The sequence below is a fragment of the Oryzias melastigma genome, linkage group LG3 (assembly GCF_002922805.2).
Source record: "Oryzias melastigma strain HK-1 linkage group LG3, ASM292280v2, whole genome shotgun sequence".
NCBI classification, from domain to species: domain Eukaryota; kingdom Metazoa; phylum Chordata; class Actinopteri; order Beloniformes; family Adrianichthyidae; genus Oryzias; species Oryzias melastigma.
In genome coordinates this window covers 27192719-27211166 of record NC_050514.1, presented here as the reverse complement: position 1 = coordinate 27211166, position 18448 = coordinate 27192719, and the positions used below count along the sequence as shown (strand labels likewise).

The 18448-nt window shown below is 38.2% G+C and overlaps 1 protein-coding gene across 1 annotated transcript in view; it reads right to left on the bottom strand.

The window, feature by feature from the left end:
* tox3 (TOX high mobility group box family member 3) overlaps positions 1 to 18113 on the bottom strand; it is a gene marked incomplete at its 3' end in the record, with an annotated part of 50673 nt that extends 32560 nt beyond the window's left edge. Inside the window, 1 exon segment of the mRNA XM_024296263.2 lies at positions 17240 to 18113. Within this exon segment, the coding sequence (XP_024152031.1) occupies positions 17240 to 17341 (102 nt within the window).
* Positions 18114 to 18448: the final 335 nt, after the last annotated feature.

Here is an 18448-nt window from a genome sequence, read left to right as displayed (position 1 = left end):
CTTTGTGCTAGATGGCTGAAGATAAAATGCTTACAAAAGCCTGCCGGCGTTCAGTGTGAGCATGCTTTGAGAGACGACAGAGTGAGTCAGCAAAGTGTTCACGTGTGGGGGAGAACGAGCAGAATGCTCCTGTTAAAAAATGAGGCCTGTGCAATAAATTGTAAATTTATTGTCATTGGAATATCAGCCTGTTCAATATAGGGCTAGGTATCAATTACCATTTCCAGAAACGATTTGATTTGATGCACAAGAGCCTGAATCGATTCGATTTTTATTTTTTTCATTCTTCAATTCAATTCAATTTTGAGTTTACACATTTGTTTAGAAATACATTAATAATCTACTATGTGTTTTGAATACATTTCTGATACAGTTCACATACTGTAAAATATTTTAGGGATTGTTAAAAGCATACAGTGTTACACGGCTTCACAAAAGGAGAAGTTCTAATAAAATTGTAAACAGTGTTTCTGCTTCTCCACTAGGTGGCGATCGCAGTATAGCAGTACACTTTAATCCAGAAGAAGAAGACATTATGAGCAAAAAATGTTGGTTTAGACCACAAATTGACACTTTAAAAAGTATTAAAAGACTTTGTAAAGTTCATACCTATAAGTATATAAAAATGTTTGTTCAGTCAACAATGTGTGTTTAGGTCGACTGAGCTTTAGCATTAGCTGTCCTATAGGAATTCCCACTAAACGCTAGCATGAAGCTAGCAGATTTTAGCTTTGTGTGCTAAATCGATTTATATATTTATAAACCGATTATAGATCTGTTAAGTTTAAATCGATTCAAGTCAGAAAATCGATTTTATCAATCCGGCCCTGAAATTTATCTTCATCGCAATATCAGCCTGTGCAATACGCGTATTGAAAAAGATGGCTTAAATTGCAATTAATGATTACTATAGATGTTTACACATGCAAAGACAATCTTACGGCAGCTTGACATATTTACCAAATTAAATAGAGCCTTTTTCACATTTGACCAATCGGATGGATCTCTTATATGTTCGCCTCCTACGTAGACATGGATCATTTGGAGGATCATTTAAGTTCTGTTGAATTTATTTAGATAAAACTGATGCAGTGAAATGGATGTATTAGATGTTTTGTTTTATTTATCACTAATTTCTCACATCGCAAGTTTTTGTAATATAGTGCAGCCCTTTAAAAATGTTTTTGTTTTCTGACACTAAATTATCTCCATCATCAACAATCAAATAAAGGATAAATCAATTTGTTCTAAAAAATAACATGAAATTCATATGAATTTAACATCCGTATGAAAGTGTGTGAACAAACAACTCCTGAGTTGCTATTTTTAAAACAAGTGTAAATAATTACATATTTTGCAGCTATGTATCTCACATTTACAGCTCCATTGATTTGCTGCTCTGACCAAAGCTCATTCTGAGTACTTTTACTGTTTCTCCAGTGCAAGTGGAGAAAAAAAAATAAAGAATAGGGTTGCTGGCATTTTCTGCATTTGAGCCTTGACCTCTATTTTAGGACCATGCTGTGAGTTTTTCCACTCACATAAATGGGAGCAGAGTACACTCCGCTCTGCACCTGCACCTTCGCTCTCCCATCACTCATTTGTCTTCATTAGGTTTATCCGACCCACTTCTCCAACGCTCTTCTTTTAAATGTAGTTTGCCGACCGATTCATATGTGCTGCAGCCCCTGACGTATTCTATAAAGGCAAACGTAAGCAGAAAATATATTAAAGACGGCTTCCCATTTAGGGTGGCAAATCAGCCAACACTGTAAACAAATGTCACTAATCCAATTAATCAATATGGAAAGAATTCTAGTGATGAGAAAATCAGTTATTTCCACAGGGGAAGCCATGCTGTAAAATACTGATTGCAGCTTTAAGCCAAAGTGAGGAAACAGAATTCCCACCGTCAACTTGTCAACAGCTAATTTACCTGGAGCCAGAGGGAGAGATTCACTGGACACACAGGGAGAGTTAATCTCTTCCTTCATCTTCACTAAAGACATCGACCCAATTAGCTCCCCACATTGACTGACAGTGCTCGTGTTTGCTTTCCTTCCTTGACTTCTCCCTTCCTCCTTAAATCAGGTTCTTTTTATTTATGCACGTTCCAGCTGATGGCCTCTGAAAGTATTTAAAGCTGCAGGAAAGCAGTAGAATAATTGGGATGTCTCCATTCAAATCTGTGGAGCTGAAATATTCACTGCTGTGATTGTGTGACTGATTAGCCAAAGGAAAAGTGAATTGAGGATGTCTCCACAGAGAACTGGAAATGGGACATTTGAGACATTTTCTTTTTTTTTCTTTTTCTTCTCATGATAATATTCACACAAGTTCCCCTTTTAATGGTTTTTAGTGACCCAAAAAAGAAAAAAAAAGGCAGGGCACGCACCAGAATTATGACACTTGCAGAAACTGCTAAATGTAGGCCAGTTTAATATCAGATTGCCCTTTCTGCAGAATGTGACTCCACATCATCTTTCATCTGATCATTTTCCACTGTCGCTGCAGCCAAAAATCTAGTCAATCCAGAAACTTCAGATCAGGAAACCCAAACAGACACACAAAAAATGACAATTAAAGTAGAAATGAAGTAATAAAACTTACTAATTTTGTATAATCCAGGCATGGGAAAAAAATAGGACAACTTAATTAAATAGTCCACTCAGTCGTAAAAAATGTTCATATATAAATGTCCAATCTTATTTAGAAAAATTTCTAAAAAGAAAATAATTTACAAAAAGAATTCACATTTTATTGGAGGTCAAAGTTTGCGTCTCTTGGTTGTAGTTTTTGCTCCTTTGGCCGAAATAGCATCATTGACACTCGCCGTTTAGTATCATTTAACATCAAGTTATATCTCTTGGTTAACTTTGAGATTTTCAAATTGATTTTAATTGTGTATGCATATATGGGGAAAATATACAGGCTCTCATAGGATGCCTGATTTTTTTTACATGACTTTGATTTGTTGAAGCTGAGTGTTAATCATATTTAGTTTTTCATATATTTGGAAAAAATTCATAGTAAGCTTAAAGTTGCCACTCATTTTTTTCTATTGTAAAATCTTTCCCATTAGTTATATATAGTATATATGTATATATATATTTTTTTTGATTATTCAATTTTTGCCAAAATCAAAAAACTTGTGTTGTTTTTCTGCAGGAGCTAATTAGAAATTCATTTCTGAACTAACTTTGTTTGCACTTTTTCCCACTAGCTTATAGCTCCTAACCAGCCCAGGCTAACATTAGCGTAGCAACAAAATCAAAAAGCTTGTGTTGTTTTTCTGCAGCAGGAGCTCATTAGAAATTCCCCTTTGTCGTAGGAGGGACTGCAGCCGCGGAAGTTAGCCTTGGCTAATTTCCTATCAACCCTTTGTTTACACCATCTCCAGCTAGCTTATAGCATAAATGCAGCTAACAAGCTCAAGCTAACATTAGCGTCCAGCATCCAGCTCAGACAAAGAAAACAAAGACATTAATGGATCTATTTGTTTGTCAGAATTGGAGCGCAGAAATTACAATTTTTCAAGTCCAATCTTTTCCCATACATTACAATTTGAATAAAGAAATACTTTAATTTTAAATTATTTCCCATATGTCCTCTATCATGAGAAAATGCTACAGGAACACAGTTTTCGTGGGAGTGGGTCTTTAACTAATTTGTCCATCAAAAGCCAAATTGAATTTTACTTAAAGAGACCTTCTTGAATAAAAACTGCAAGATGATTTTTTCTAACCAATTAATGTTAGACTTTCCTGAAATTAAATGCATCACTGCACAATCTAACAAGCTCAGAGTTTTTGCTTTTGTACAGCAGATACATTTGTCAGATTCTCACTATACAGAGTTGGTATTTCATCTTACAGAACCTGATTCATAACCTGTGACATTTTGACAATTCTACAATTGTATATTGCAGCTGGCTTTCACGTGTAATTGATGGAAAATATGTGGGAGAAAAAAAATGGCTTGATAAACAGTGCACTGACAGGGTAAGCCATCAAATAATGTCTGATAATGGGATGTTTCATTCTAATCCTGTATGGGTAATTATGAGATTAATTTGTCCTGGTTGTGACGGCTTTTAGAGGCAGGAAAAGAAAAAAAAAACCTATATTTACAACAGTGTTTGTTCCACAATGCCCTGAAAACAGCTTTCTTCTTTTACATTAAATCTCATTTGATTTATTTTTTTACTGGAGAAACAAAACAGCAAAGAAAAGATGCTATTATTCTTTTCCAAAACACAGCACTAACGCTGCAGGGCATAGTTTGTCATTGTTATTCAGTACTCGCTCACCTACACTTAAAACATGATCCTTCTGGATTTTAATTAAGCACCAAGGTGCCTCCCAAGGGGTGGTTCTGGCAAGGAAAAAGGAAACTACTTTGATTTATGTATGACTTTGTTGTTCCTGCTTGAAGCTTACCTGTTATGAGAGACTTTGGTGATGGAAAAAAAAGTAATTATTCTTATTTGTTAATTAGTTCCTGTTGGGCTCGTAGTCCTTCGAAAACATCAGCATCAATAGTAAATAGTGATGCTGAATGGTGAATGAGACGTCCTTCTGCATGTCAACTGTTTCAGTAAGTATTCTAGGATCTGAATATCTGGTTGTGTAATCCTTATTTTTTTCTGGTTAGAGCTAAAAGGAATTTGTTTCTGTGTCACATTGCTGGATATTGCAAACATTGTATGCCTGCCTGACCAGCACATGCTCCTCCCACACAGCATGGAAATAGCACAGATCTGCTAAAGCACTTTATTTAATTGCAGCAACAAACCGAATCAGAATTCTTCCCCTACCACTCCAATTGAAGGGACATTTGGAGGGAAAGCGGGGTTTTTTTTAAGGGTAGGGCGAAGGGACTTTGAGTTCTGTATCCCTCCGCCGGTAGGGTGATGTCCTGCTGTGCTGCGGCGGAGAAGCGCTTTTCTTCACATGGGTGTTCTCTGAACCACATTTTAATTTAAGTAATGACATTTTACTTTTGCACAACATTTTAAAGCTGTAAAACCAATGTTGTTTAGTATTTTCTAAGCACTAGCAGCTTCACGCTAACGCTAGCTGACCGGCGACTATTGATGATGTCATCGAGTGTGAGTAACGTCCAAATTTGAAGACATTATTTACTCCACTACTCACGATATGGTGCTTTTGCCATTTTCTAGTGTTGTCTGAATCTACAATTACACAATTGAATGCACTAGAAATTTCGAAGAAGTCTTTGCGAAAAACTTCCAAGCATTGATGCTCACTAGATTTTGGAATATAGACCACAATTCATTGCGGTCGAGCAATTTTTGCTAAAAAAATGTGTTTAAATGCAAGTTTTTAATAACCTATCTACATTTTCATAATTAAAACACAATGGAGTCATAAATTGACGTAATATAATCTTCGTATTGATTACATTTTACCTTTGTGAAATCGGAATGGAATCCATGATTTAAGAAAAAAATAAAGAAAAGTAGTGATTATTATCCGAATTGGTTTTAAAATTCAGGGCTCTATATAGGCCTGCACTATATATTATATTTTAGTAGTTAGAGATTAGGGTGGAAATTCGGACATAACCACTACTTTTCCATATCTCTCCATTGGGAGGGCTAGACTTTGGGGTAGGGGAAGATTTCGGATTCTGCCTTATAGCAGGTATTACAAAAATAATTTTTTTTAAACTGAAGAAACAAAGTTTTGCAGACAGAATATGATTCTCATTCTGTGTTTGTCTTATTTTGACTCAATAATTTGTTTTTTCCCCTTTTTCATTCATTCAAAGGTTTCACTCGCAGACCCTGGATGTGCTGCTTGTCCGTGTTCACAAATCAAAGCCGATCTGAGCGCATCTCATGTTGGTAATTGAAAGTGACAATAGGGAGCCACCAAAGCGACACAAGGACAGTTTCAGAGGAAGAGTTTGTGCAAGCTGTTCTTTCCTGGACGCGTATCAGCAGCTAATGGAGTCTCAACGCTGCGCGGTGCAGAGGGATCGCTACGATTAGCTCATGGAGCTGCTGAAGGTCAGCACTGCTGAGCCGAGCAGCCACAAGCCTTCATAAAACCATGCAGCGTATCATTATTTTCAAAGTGTTTCATTATGGACGGTTAACCTTGGCTAACTCCAACCTAACACTTTAATCAGCTGCCTGTTATGCCTTTGAAACTGTGTAATCATTCTGTTTCTCCTCTTGTTCATCAGCAGGGGAGGAGAAAAATGTAGTGAGACTTATTTAGAAAAAAAAAATAATAAAACCTCGTTCTCAAGGTTGCGCAGGTATTTGAAAAATTACACCACGAGTCAAAAGGGAGCATTTCATTTCCTTGGAAAGAATGTCATTTCAAAGAATCACCAGTTTCTGTCCAAGCAGGAAAAGCCTGCCAATAGTAAGGCCTCACAAACCTTGATCTTGTTTCTACTTCTGCCATCCCACAGTAAGACCACATGTGAGGGTTCATAAGCCAGCAGACACACATATCACAGTAAATAAAGACACGCTGTGAATGAGCCCTGGCTTCAACTCCTGCAGATACTAAAAGTCGCCTTTAGAAATTTATAAACCATTCTTTAATCCGAGTCAAGGTTTCTGGGAACCAAGAGCTTCATTTTGAACAAAGAGACAGACTCATGAATACTGTACAACAATTCAACTGAAAAAACCTTTCAGATGAATCCCTAAACACGATGATATTAACAGCACGCTGAGGGCTGTGCTTGTTTAAATAGACTATATAATGCCCGCAGAATATGAGATGATTCAAATCCACTTTTTTAAGACCTGCATGTTTCTTAACATATTCTTGTAGCATTTTCTGATGAAATATTGAGAAAATTAAGCTCAAATGTGCATTTATGAGTATTTCTTTATTCAAATAGCCAGAGAAGACGAAAAAATTCTGTTTAAAAAAGATTGTATTTGTGACGTCGAATATACAGAGTGGGTCACAAGCCTCCTGTTCCATTCTGTATCCCCTTGTAGACTCGGGCTTAGTCTGAATTCCTTCACTTCTTACTTCATAGTGTGTTTACTATTTTGTAGTGCTGCCGAGTGCTCTGGAAATTTCCCAAAAGTCTTTGCAAAAAACCAGTGTGCATCAATGCTCACTAGATGTGGGAATACGGACCACAAGGCATTGCATTTGAACAATTTTTGTATTTAAGTTTACATTTTTAACAAATTACCCACATTTTCGCCATCAGAACACAGTGGATTTATAAATGGACATTGTCAAATGTTCAAATTGATTTGATTTTCAATTCGTGAAATCAATGACATCAAAAAAAAAAAAAAGTAGTGAGCATGGTGTCAAATTGCTTTTAAAATCCAGGGCACTAGATAGTCCTGCACTATATCGTTTTATAGTAGTTAGGAATGGAAATTCAGAAATAGCCAACATCTTCATTTTGCTCGTCTGACATTTGGTCCAAAACTAGGTGGCCCCAATATTCTTCGCCATCATCGCACCGCTAATGTTAGCATGAGTTTGGGAGGGCTAATGGTAAGCTAGCAGGAGAGCGCAAAAACAGAGAGCTCTCAGCAACGGTCCCACCCACAACTCAAAAGCACTATAATGAACTATTGTCGCTCTGCAGAAATTATGTTCAAGAAAACGACTAAATTTGGCTAAAAAAATATGGCATATTTATAATAAAAATAAAACACTTGGAACGCTTTTGAAAGAGCTCAAAAGTTAATCAGAGTGGGTCCTCCAAGAGCAGAGGATCTTTGATTTGTTTTCCTTAAAGGACCTAATGCTGAAACCCAACCATGATTAACATCTTTATGGTGGTTCTGAGCTAACCATAAAAATTTCTTGGTTAAGGCTGAGGAATAGATCGTAATCTTAGATCAATATTGAAAACGTTCAGTGCTTTATGCCTCGGGTCAGGTTTGCAGAGTCCGCTGCTCCAACACAAAAGTCCTTTATGGTGAGAAACGGCACAAAAGGTTGTAAAAAAAACCAGTGATAAATCACTAACTGAGGAACAAAGAAAGAGTGACAGTAAATTAGAGAGCAGAAATCCAAGTTGTTGTTATTGAACTCCTTTGCTCTCGCGCTAGACGGGGAACACAGACGTTTCTGAACAAATCATAGTATTGATGCAACACTTAAGTACAAACGCTCTTCCAGGAACAGCTGTTTCATTCCCCTCCAGGACTCAACAGCAGAACAAGACAATCCTCCGTCAGTTCGCTGATATCATTGAATGTGAATACTTATGACAAAAAACACAGGCCTCTTGTCAGAATCTTTCTATCCGAGTCTAGGAAGCAGAAAAAAAGGATCTACCGTTGTAAGCCGAGATGGCAGTTTTCCAATTCATGCGCCCTCAGGAGTTCACTTTCTATTCTGATATCTTGTTGCACCAGCTTCTATAGACAATAAGTATCTAAACAAATAATTGCCAATCACTTAGAAAACATTAAACAAATGTATCAATATTAGCAGCATAACAATCTTTTTTGGTGAAAGAGGGCATCACAAACAGGTCCTGTCTGAAGTCAGTCTTCCTTGAACACCAAAGCAGGTTGTTCCAGCACGCCATCTATTTGACTATTCAAATAAGTTGTATTTACCCGCATTATTTAAGCTCTTTGTCCAGTGAGTCCCAGGGATATTTGCACACCTGCTACTATTGTCAGTGCTTTTAGCTCAACCTGGAAACAAGTGGCATTATGGGAATGTCGGAGGCTGGGGGGGTGGGGATTAATCACACCATGGAACATGTAATACTACACACCTGCAACCCATGCTATTCTAATGAGAAGGGGAAATTACAATGGATCTTAGGGCTGAAGGCACCTCACGATATGATACATGGCTCACGATGTCGATGATATCGCGATAATTAGTAAAAATCATCTCTAATGACTCACATTATATCGAAAAACATAATTTTGGGAAAATATATTTTGCTTTAACACAATCATAATAAACAACTTGTGTCTTTTTTACAAATCAGTAAGACTTGGACAAGCATCGACACCAATTGAATTAGAATTATCTGTAAAATTCAGAACTAACAATTGTAAGCATGAACAGCAGTGCCACTACTCAGTGTAAAACTCTTGTGAACAGAACAAAAATTAAATAATTCAACCGAAGGAACGTCTCACCAAGGATGACAAAAATAACATTTTACGGCCTTTTCAAATTAAAATAAAAGATCGATACTTGTGATATATTTTGGCACACCCCTAATGGACCTGCCACAAGAACGAGTCCTGATAAAGCGAGAGTCATCGACGCGAGTGGGCCGGTCCAACCCAAACACCCCAACAGTGGCGTTTATTGCTTCACAATGAGAAGAAATAAAAGAGTGGCGAATCTGAAGTTGTCCAACATGCGGACAAAAGCGCAGATTTTTAATAGATATCTGTCCTTGGAAGCTAAAAGTGTTTTTGGATACAGTTTGAAGGTCTATTAAAAAAATTAGACTTCAGGTCTTTGAAACGCCGAATGGCTGCCTCTCTAAAAAGCTTTAAAAATGAATCCATCTCGACAGCGCGGCGAACCACTAAAGGGATACAACACTTATTGAATCAGCCAACCAGAAGTGATTGACTGCCTCTTTACAAAACTGCTTAATTCACATTAAAAGCAGTTTTCTGGGGCACGGAAAGTCCCCCCTCCCCCCCATTTTTTTTGCTTTTTAGAAGTCAGCAAGGTTAAAGCTGTTGAGGATGCAGTCACCAAACCCAGATTAAAACAGTTCATCACAGGGAAATAAAAATATCACACGTGCAGGTTCTGCTTTGACTCAGCTGGGCGCAGCATTCGCCGAGATGACATTTTCAAAATTGCTTGTAGAGGTTGTTTGCATTTGACCTTAGAAGATAAATAACCTGAAGAGGAGATTTACTTTTTCGTGTAAGTGATGAGCAATATGTACACAGCCTGATGGTAAATCAAATCCTGAAACTAAAATTATTACAGCCTCACTGGGCGCCGTTTTCACCTTCATAGGGAGCCGCAGAAACACTTAATAACAGCCTCTTTGGTCGGTTGTTTAGGATCTGTTTTGACTTTTAAGAAGAAGTTCTCAAAAAAAAGCTGCATGTTTTTCTCCCTCATAATTACAGCTGAAGGTGATGTAAACAACCCATTCAATGCATTTGTGATGCATATTTGCAGAAAAATAAAAAGGTTAAGCTACTTTCAGTCAAACAGATCACAGTACTGGAACTATTTAAGTAATAAAGCAATCAAAATTACATGTTACAGCTGTCTGCATTACATTTAAGTGACAGAATAGCACTCAGAGCACTTAGGTGGTTTGATGGATGGTGTATTGATGTAAGAGTGGAGCCCCTGTGCACATTTTTCCTCTGAAAGAGACATTTTTTTTTAGAACAAGCATGTAGCTACATGCAGTTCAGAGAGTATAGGAAGAGCTAAAGCCGCCTCAATAAACGACCTAACATAACAAGTACCGTGGAAGACTCGCGCGCACTGGTTTTCGACACGACCTTTTCTTTTATGAATAAGTTAAAAACGTTTTCTGCACACTAAAGATGATTTCTGTTAGCAGCCAAGTCAGAAAGCCGTGTGATGTCCCTTTGGGTCTCGTTTCGAGGAAACATCAGAGTGTGAGGTCTGCCTAAATGAACCACACTGAGTAATGCATGAGGGGATGTAATGAAGTGGATTTATGAGCAGAGATGGCAGGATTACAGAGGGTCTTTACGAGTGCTGATCTGGGTTAATGGTCTATATCTGTCTAAGATTTTGGAGCTTTTGTCACATTCACCTCATAAACAAAACAGAAAACCTTAGGCTTATGCTCCCTGCAAGTTCAAACTGTTGGTTCAGATCAATGAACCGTTCAGGAAAAACAAATTGAAATTAATTAGTACATCGTGTGTTTCGCAGAGATCAAAATGGCAAACCAAGTCTTTTCAAACGGTCTGCCTGATGGATGCTAAGAGGCTGCCTGGCCTCTCCTCTAAGCCCTATAAGCACGTCTCTTCCACAGCTGCATCCTTGTTGGATCTCAACAACCGTCAATTAGTTCAGAAAAAAGCACCATGCCGAAAACTGCATTATATGCCGACAAGAAATCTGCGGCCCGTCACACACAGTGTTCATTCTTTAGAGGCACAAACTTGGAGTACAGTGTGTGTGTCTTTGAGCTGGCAGACTAAAAATAACACCCTGGTCTCAGCGGGAAAATTAGGTGTTTAATAAATCTGCTGAGCTCCATCTCCTGACAAGCTACAATTAAAAGACTCAGCAAAACACATCAGCTATTCACTTCTCGGACATTTAAACATTTAACACGCACCTCGGAGTCGAATCCATCAACTGTTGAGTTTGACAAAACAGACAGCCTCAAAGGTTACAATCCTCCTCTTCTTCCTCACACACACACACACACATTTACAGTTGTGTTTGGATGTGTTTGAAATGTGTGTGATGAAATGGCACCAGCTGTGTACACTGGGGAGATGCACATGGGTGAGGAGAATATTAACCCCTTCCTACTTAGCAAGCAACAAAAAACGGAGCTTTAGAAATGATCCGCAGCCCATCAAAAGTACAGTAAGAGCTCCCAACATAAGTGTTAGCCAGAGCCTGAGATATGCATGAGTCATGAGAGCGTTCATGACCCATGAATAGGCTTCTTTTACAGGCTCAATAACTTCTTTTGATAAGAGCATTATGTCATTTTAAAGCACAGGTCACTTTTCATAATGCAGCTGAGTGGCTGATAAAAAGCAAAGTAGACCATAAATACATTTACAAGAATGCTTTATCTACATGTGGCCCAAAAGCATCAATACGCGGAAGTTCTTGGAAAACCAAAAGCGTCTGATGTTGGATTCCTCTTAGTGAGAGGTGGGCAAACTTTTTGACACATGGGCCACAAAGGGTTCTAACATTTGACAATCCACCTCATAAAAGAAATAACAGGGAATCTGGACGTAAACGTGCTTTAACTTTGGTTGAAAATTGATATTATTTGGGAATTTTTGTTCACATTTAAGTGGCAATTCTACAAATGGGTTGATATCTCTCAGGGACAAATGCAAATTTAGAGAAATGCTGTGATCATGTGGTCTTTGAATGATTGCAAAAACGCTTGTCCGACCTGGAAAACACAGGTAAACACCATATCCTCCAACAACACATGTGTGCAGAATAACTTTCTGCACCTAAACAAAGGGTCAGTGTGTTTTTAGTCCACCACCTATGACACGTGTCAAAGTCAAGGCCCAGGGGCCGGAACCGGCCCTCCAGGTAATTATATCTGGCCCTCCAGATCATTTTATATTATTGTTATTAATGGTCCATTGTTATCTTGCGCTTATTTTTTTTTACCTTGTATAATTTTGACAAAATATAAACTTTATATATAAAGTTTTTTAAAGTTTAAATTGATTTATTCTGGAATATTTTCCCTGCCTTTTTATTATTCATTCATTTTTATGTCAAAAAGTTTCAGTTTTAAAGTTTTAAAAACTGGCATTCTGCTAGTTTTTTTTAACTATATTGGCATTTATGAAGACTTTTTTAGGCTATTTTAGTTTAGCTAATATTTCAGCTACATGCTAGCTGTTTTGGCTAATTTCTGTTTTTTCCAGTTTTTTTAAGGCTAATTTGGAGTTAGGTTAACATTTACACGCTAGCTGTTGTGGCTAATTTAGGCTTTTTTTAGGCTATTTTGAAGTTTAGTTATTTTTCACCTATATGCTAGCTGTTTTGGCTAAACTCGTTTCTTTTAGGCTAATTAGGCATTTAGCTAATATTTTGGCTGGCTATCAGCTTCAGTGTTTTAGCTATCAATTTCAGCATTTTCAGCCAAATTCACAAATTCAGCTTACAGCATTCGCACTAGCATTATCACAGGTAATTCTAAATATCTAGTTCATAATTATGTTAAAACGTTACATTTTGAAAGTTTTCAAAATGTAGTTTTAGTGTGTTCAATAAATATTTATCCCGTTCGGCCCACGACCTAAGGTTTGATTTTGGATCCCCTTGTGGGATTGAGTTTGACACCCCTGACCTATGAGGAGACACCAGTATTAGAGAGAAAATAAAAAAATTATAAAAGATTATTAGTATAATTTTTTTCAGCTTGGTGGGCCGGATTAAAGGGTTTGACGGACCGCATATGGCCCTCGGGCCGTGGTTTTCTCACTGCTGCTCTAAGATATCTTCCATCACTGATGGATGTTTTTGGTTGCTAACGGTAACGAGCCATGTGGTTACAAAAGCAAAGTCCTGCAGCAAACTATCAAATGGGTTTTAAAAACATCAAGTTCGGTTGAGTCGGATCAAGAAAAAAACATTAGAAGAATAAAATAATAAAAATGGTTGTTCCAGTTTTGTTGAAGAGTTCAAGTTTATGAAGTCAGATGTAAACACATCAACCACAGTTAGCAAATAAATCACCATAACTGTCGTCACCGTGAGTGTGATGATTACACCTTCAACTCTGTTTATTTCTGCCATGCAAAACCCACCCTCTGATGACAGCAGTTGGTTTATTCCAAACAACATAAAGATGCTTGGTATTTTCCACATCCCTTATTTTTAGAATTCCCTATAAATATATATATATTTTGCTGTGTATAAAAATAGCTCCAAAAAAACAAAAGAAGTTCCTAGAGGTGGTCATAGTTTGACATCCATGAGTTTTGCCATTCGGCCATTTGTCAGCGTGATTATCGACGTCTTTCTGCAAAAAAAAGCCATTAAAATAATTTATGGTCAAGTTCCCAACTACAAACAATTATGCTGTCTCGGTGGTGCCGTCATTAGTTTTGCAAATAAACCTCAAATGTGAGCACCAGTGCAGGTGAAGAGTTTGTATTAACATCTGTTGGTGATTTCTTGGCGCCTGGAGGTAATGAAAACCCACACTAAAAGGATACTGTATCTGAAACATTATTAAACTTTGAGGGAGGGAAAAAAAGACCAGATGGCCGTAAATATGGGGAAAACACTGGGTCTATTTAATGAAACCATTAAAGTCAATCACATTTGACTTTTGCAAAAATCAAATCCAGTCAGATCCCTGCTGCTCCTTGTCCTTGTTTTGCATGACTGCAGAGTTTGCCCAGAAAATCCACAAACGTTAACTGACTTGCATGGCTTGAAAATAGAGACGAATGGTATCTAAATGCTGAAATATATATTTGTGCATTAAACTATTCATTTAAAGCGTTTCTAAACCTCTGGAGGCAACCTATAAAAACCTCTGACTACAACCAGGTGTTGTGAACGCAGCCCATAGAGGCAGAAAACCAAGGCTGGTAATCAGATAAATATGAAGTTTCAGCCAATTAGAAAGCAGGAGCTTTGGTGGGTTTACCCTTGAGCATAACTGATATGTGTTTCGCTTAAAGTCAAGATAGTTTAAAAGAATTGGGCTGCTATAAAAAACCAAAACAGAAACTCTGCAGTCCATATTTAGGGATTAAAAAAATAAATATTACCATTTAAGTTTTGCAGAGGTTTTTCCCCGAATACACATGTCAAAGTCAAGGCCCGGGGGCCGGATCCGGCCCTCCAGGTAATTATATCCACCCCTCCAGATCCTTTTATTTTTATTGTTATTAATGTTATTTTGTGCTTATTTCTAAAATATTTAAAGTTATTTAAGGTTTAGGTTGATTTATTCTGAAATAATATTCCTGCCTTTTTATTATTTATAGTTGTGTTAAAAAGTTACCGTTTTAAAGCTTTAAAAATATACATTCTTTTAGCTTTTTGGACTATTTGGCATTTACTAAGATTCTATTAGATGCTATTTTGGAGTTTAGATAATATTTCAGCTACATGCTAGCTGTTTCGGCTAATTTAGGCTTTTTTTCTAGGCTGTTTTGGAGTTAGGCTAATATTTACACGCTAGCTGTTTTAGCATATTTAAGCTTTTTTAAAGATTTTTTAGGCTATTTTGAAGTTTAGCAATTTTTTCAGCTATTCTAGCTGTTTTGGCTAACCTTTTTTAAGGCTGATTTGGCATTTAGCTAAAATTTTGGCTGGCTATCAGCTTCAGTGTTTTCAGCTATTAACGTTAGCATTTTCAGCTATCAGTTTCAGTGTTTTTAGCTATTAACTTTATCATTTTCAGCTGTCAGCTTCAGCGTCTTCAGCTATTAACTTTAGCATTTTCAGCTATCAGCTTCGGTGTTTTTAGCTATTAACTTTAGCATTTTCAGCTGTCAGCTTCAGTGTTTTCAGCTATTAACTTTAGTATTTTCAGCTGTCAGCTTCAGCGTTTTCAGCTATTAACTTTAGCATTTTCAGCTGTCAGCTTCAGTGTTTTCAGCTATTAACTTTAGTATTTTCAGCTGTCAGCTTTCAGCGTTTTCAGCTATTAACTTTAGCATTTTCAGCTATCAGTTTCAGTGTTTTTAGCTATTAATTTCAGCATCTTCAGCTATCTTCATTAGTGTCTTCAGCAGCCAAATTCAGCTTACAGCACTCACACTAGCATTATTGCAGGTAATACTAAATATCTAGTTCATAATTATGTTAAAAAATTATGGTTTTGAAGTTTTAAAAATTTCGTTTTAGTGCAATTAAAACTGTTCGGCTTGCAACCTAAGATGTGTGCGATTGAGTTTGACACCCCTGTTCTAATGCACTCATTTCCTACCATCTCTGTGAATCTTAGCCTAATTTTGGATGACTGTAGCACCAAATCCTTGGTTTGGACGTTTCCATGCAATCTGAAAAGCTTATGATTGCATCTTCCTGTCTGAACTTTTCCTGTACTGCTTGTTTTCTAAACATAACTTCTAAAGTAGAGAAAGTTTAACTGCTGTGACAGCTTATAAATAGATTAAAGAAGTAATGCCTCAGTTCTCTGTGGCTTGTAAACACACCTCATCTTTTGGATGACTAACCGCTCTGCTTTGTGCCACCTTTCATGGAGCAGATTCAAATAAATCGAAAGATGCAAGCAAAAGAGTCCATTTGTTCACAGTGCAAAAGCATCATTATTAGCATGAAATGCAGGCTTTGTACTCCCTCTGCCTCCCTCTTTCCAGCATAACTGGTGGAGATACTGGGTAAGCACCTTCCCACCGCCCTCCCTTTTTTGCTTGCCTTTACGTTCTGCCCGATTACTGTTACAGATGGAAAATTTCTGTGGACCTGGGGAATTTATGAGCAGCGGTAAAAATGACGTTTCAGCTCTTGCACCAATGCAAAGAAATGTAGTTAAAGTTTTTTTTTTTTTTTTCCAAGTCTGATGAAGACATGATGAAACTGAGCACATATGACAACTTGGCCACATGACAAAGAGCTGATGAAACACCGAGACAAACCTGGTAACTGTTTGGAGCAGCATCACTCTGCAAACAGAGCTGCACCACAGGGCTGAATATTTTGGATTTTCGTGGAGATTGTGTGTGTGTGTGTGTGTTTGGGGATGTTGGAAGTTGGAAGCTTCATTGAAAACCAAACACAGCAGTTGTGAGATTTTTGCCTGTCATGGTGATGTTTCCACTCACAGAGGAACACGGGAGCTGCGCTGGTGATGGATCACAAACCAATCTTGCATCACATATGACAAAACGTAAAAGCATCATTTGTATATTTGGGCTCTTTATAAACTTCATTAACTCCTAAACTTCCATACTTGCACCTAGATGTGTTTGGGAAAGGGAAAAAATTGAAAAACTAGTAAAAATGTGCATGAAATGACGAGATAGAACTGATAAAATGCTGACAATGAGGCTGAACACAGAAATAGTTGACTTTATTAATTAATCTCTGTGCTCATTTTCAATCTAAATATTGCAAATAGAGTTTACTCTAAACTCTGTCTGCTGAACTAATAAGGAGATCTGAGAAGTTCAGCCCAGAAACAAAAACACTTGAAAATTCAGCAAATCCTGAACATTTGACTCTCCTCATTTTCTCAGAGTGATGAAAGGATGTTGGAAATGAAAGCATGAAAACAGCCGCGCCATAATTGCAGATCCCATCAGTGTGGCAGAGTTCAAAAAGCTCTGAGGCTGGACTAAAAGTGACACTACACTTGTCCTGAGCTCCTGCTTCCTTTCCCATTTACGCGCCGGAAAAGTTCCAGATAAGACATGAAAGTAATGCCCGAGCCTCTTCTGAGACACTGAGAATGTAAAGATAAGACGAGAGGAGGCACTTTCATTCAAATAAACTTATCCTAGGCTGTGACACTACAAAAAAAACCCGGTGCGCTCGCGGTTTCAGCTTCAGCGTTACGCAGAACAAACAGGCTTTCTCACCTTGTTGAAGTTGTAGTAGCCCAAACAATGGGCAAAATCCAAGTTTGCTGGGTCTCCTGGAATAGAATTCCCCCCAGCAGACGGATAAAACCTTACATCCATGGCGCGCAGCTGGAGTTGTAGCCCGAACACTTACAATCCAAGCGCTCGGAGAAGGATGGATGGATGGGTGGATGAGCGGCGGGGAATCTGACCCACGCTTTGTTGGGGGAGGACACAGAGGCAGCGGGGAGGACAGGTAAACTCTCGCTATTCCTTCCTTACACCTCGCTCAGCCGCTTCATTTCTGGAGGAAGCCTACAGGACGGTTGGACGGAGTCCAGGATGCTGTCCTTCACAGAGCTGCAGACGCGGTGCGCCCATGCATTTACACACAGCTGCTGCTGGATACAAAGAAGACACGAGACCGGCGGCGGCGCGGGTCCTCCTCCTTCCCCTTTTCCTGGAGCAGCAGAACGATCACAAAAAAAGACCACGCAAACTCCGAGGCTGCTCCGCGCGCGCAGAAGTTTCTCTTTCCAACTTGGACAACTCGTCAGACGCAGGAAGCAGCGGAGCGCGAGCTCGTCTGCTGTCAGGAAAACACGCACGAGCGCAAACACTCCACTCCACAGATGCTGCAATTATGTAGTACGCCGTAGTACACTGTAGTACACTGAGTATCCCCGTTCAGCCCTGGGCTCTGCCTGTCCTGCTGATGAACAAGGCAAATGTGTGAACAGGCTCGGCCACGCCCCAAACACACGAAGCCACTCCCACCAAAACACAGCTTTTAAAGCCATGTGACAAATTAAGAACAATTAGGCTGTTGTTGTTGTTGCTGTTTGACATTTGGAGTGGAAATTTTCTGTTGATGCATTTTTTACGTTTATACGCATGGATGCTGGTATAACTTGAACCTTTCAAAATAAAGTTGTGAAAAATGCTCCTAAAAATGGACACTAAAGTTTTTTTTCTTCATCCTGTGTTGGTTTGAAGCAGTAAAAAGTGAGTACAGACCCACTCTGATGAAAATAATGTTTTTATGGTGTGTTTTTAATATATTATTGTGATATTTTTTCTTAACATAGAGGACATATATAAAGAAAACAAACCTTCAAATAATTGCATTTCTGAGTATGTCTTGATCAAAATCAATGGAAATTAGGAGCAGACAGAAAAACGCAGTTAGAAAAAACTTGTAAGTGTGACCAGAGGCGGACTTAGCAG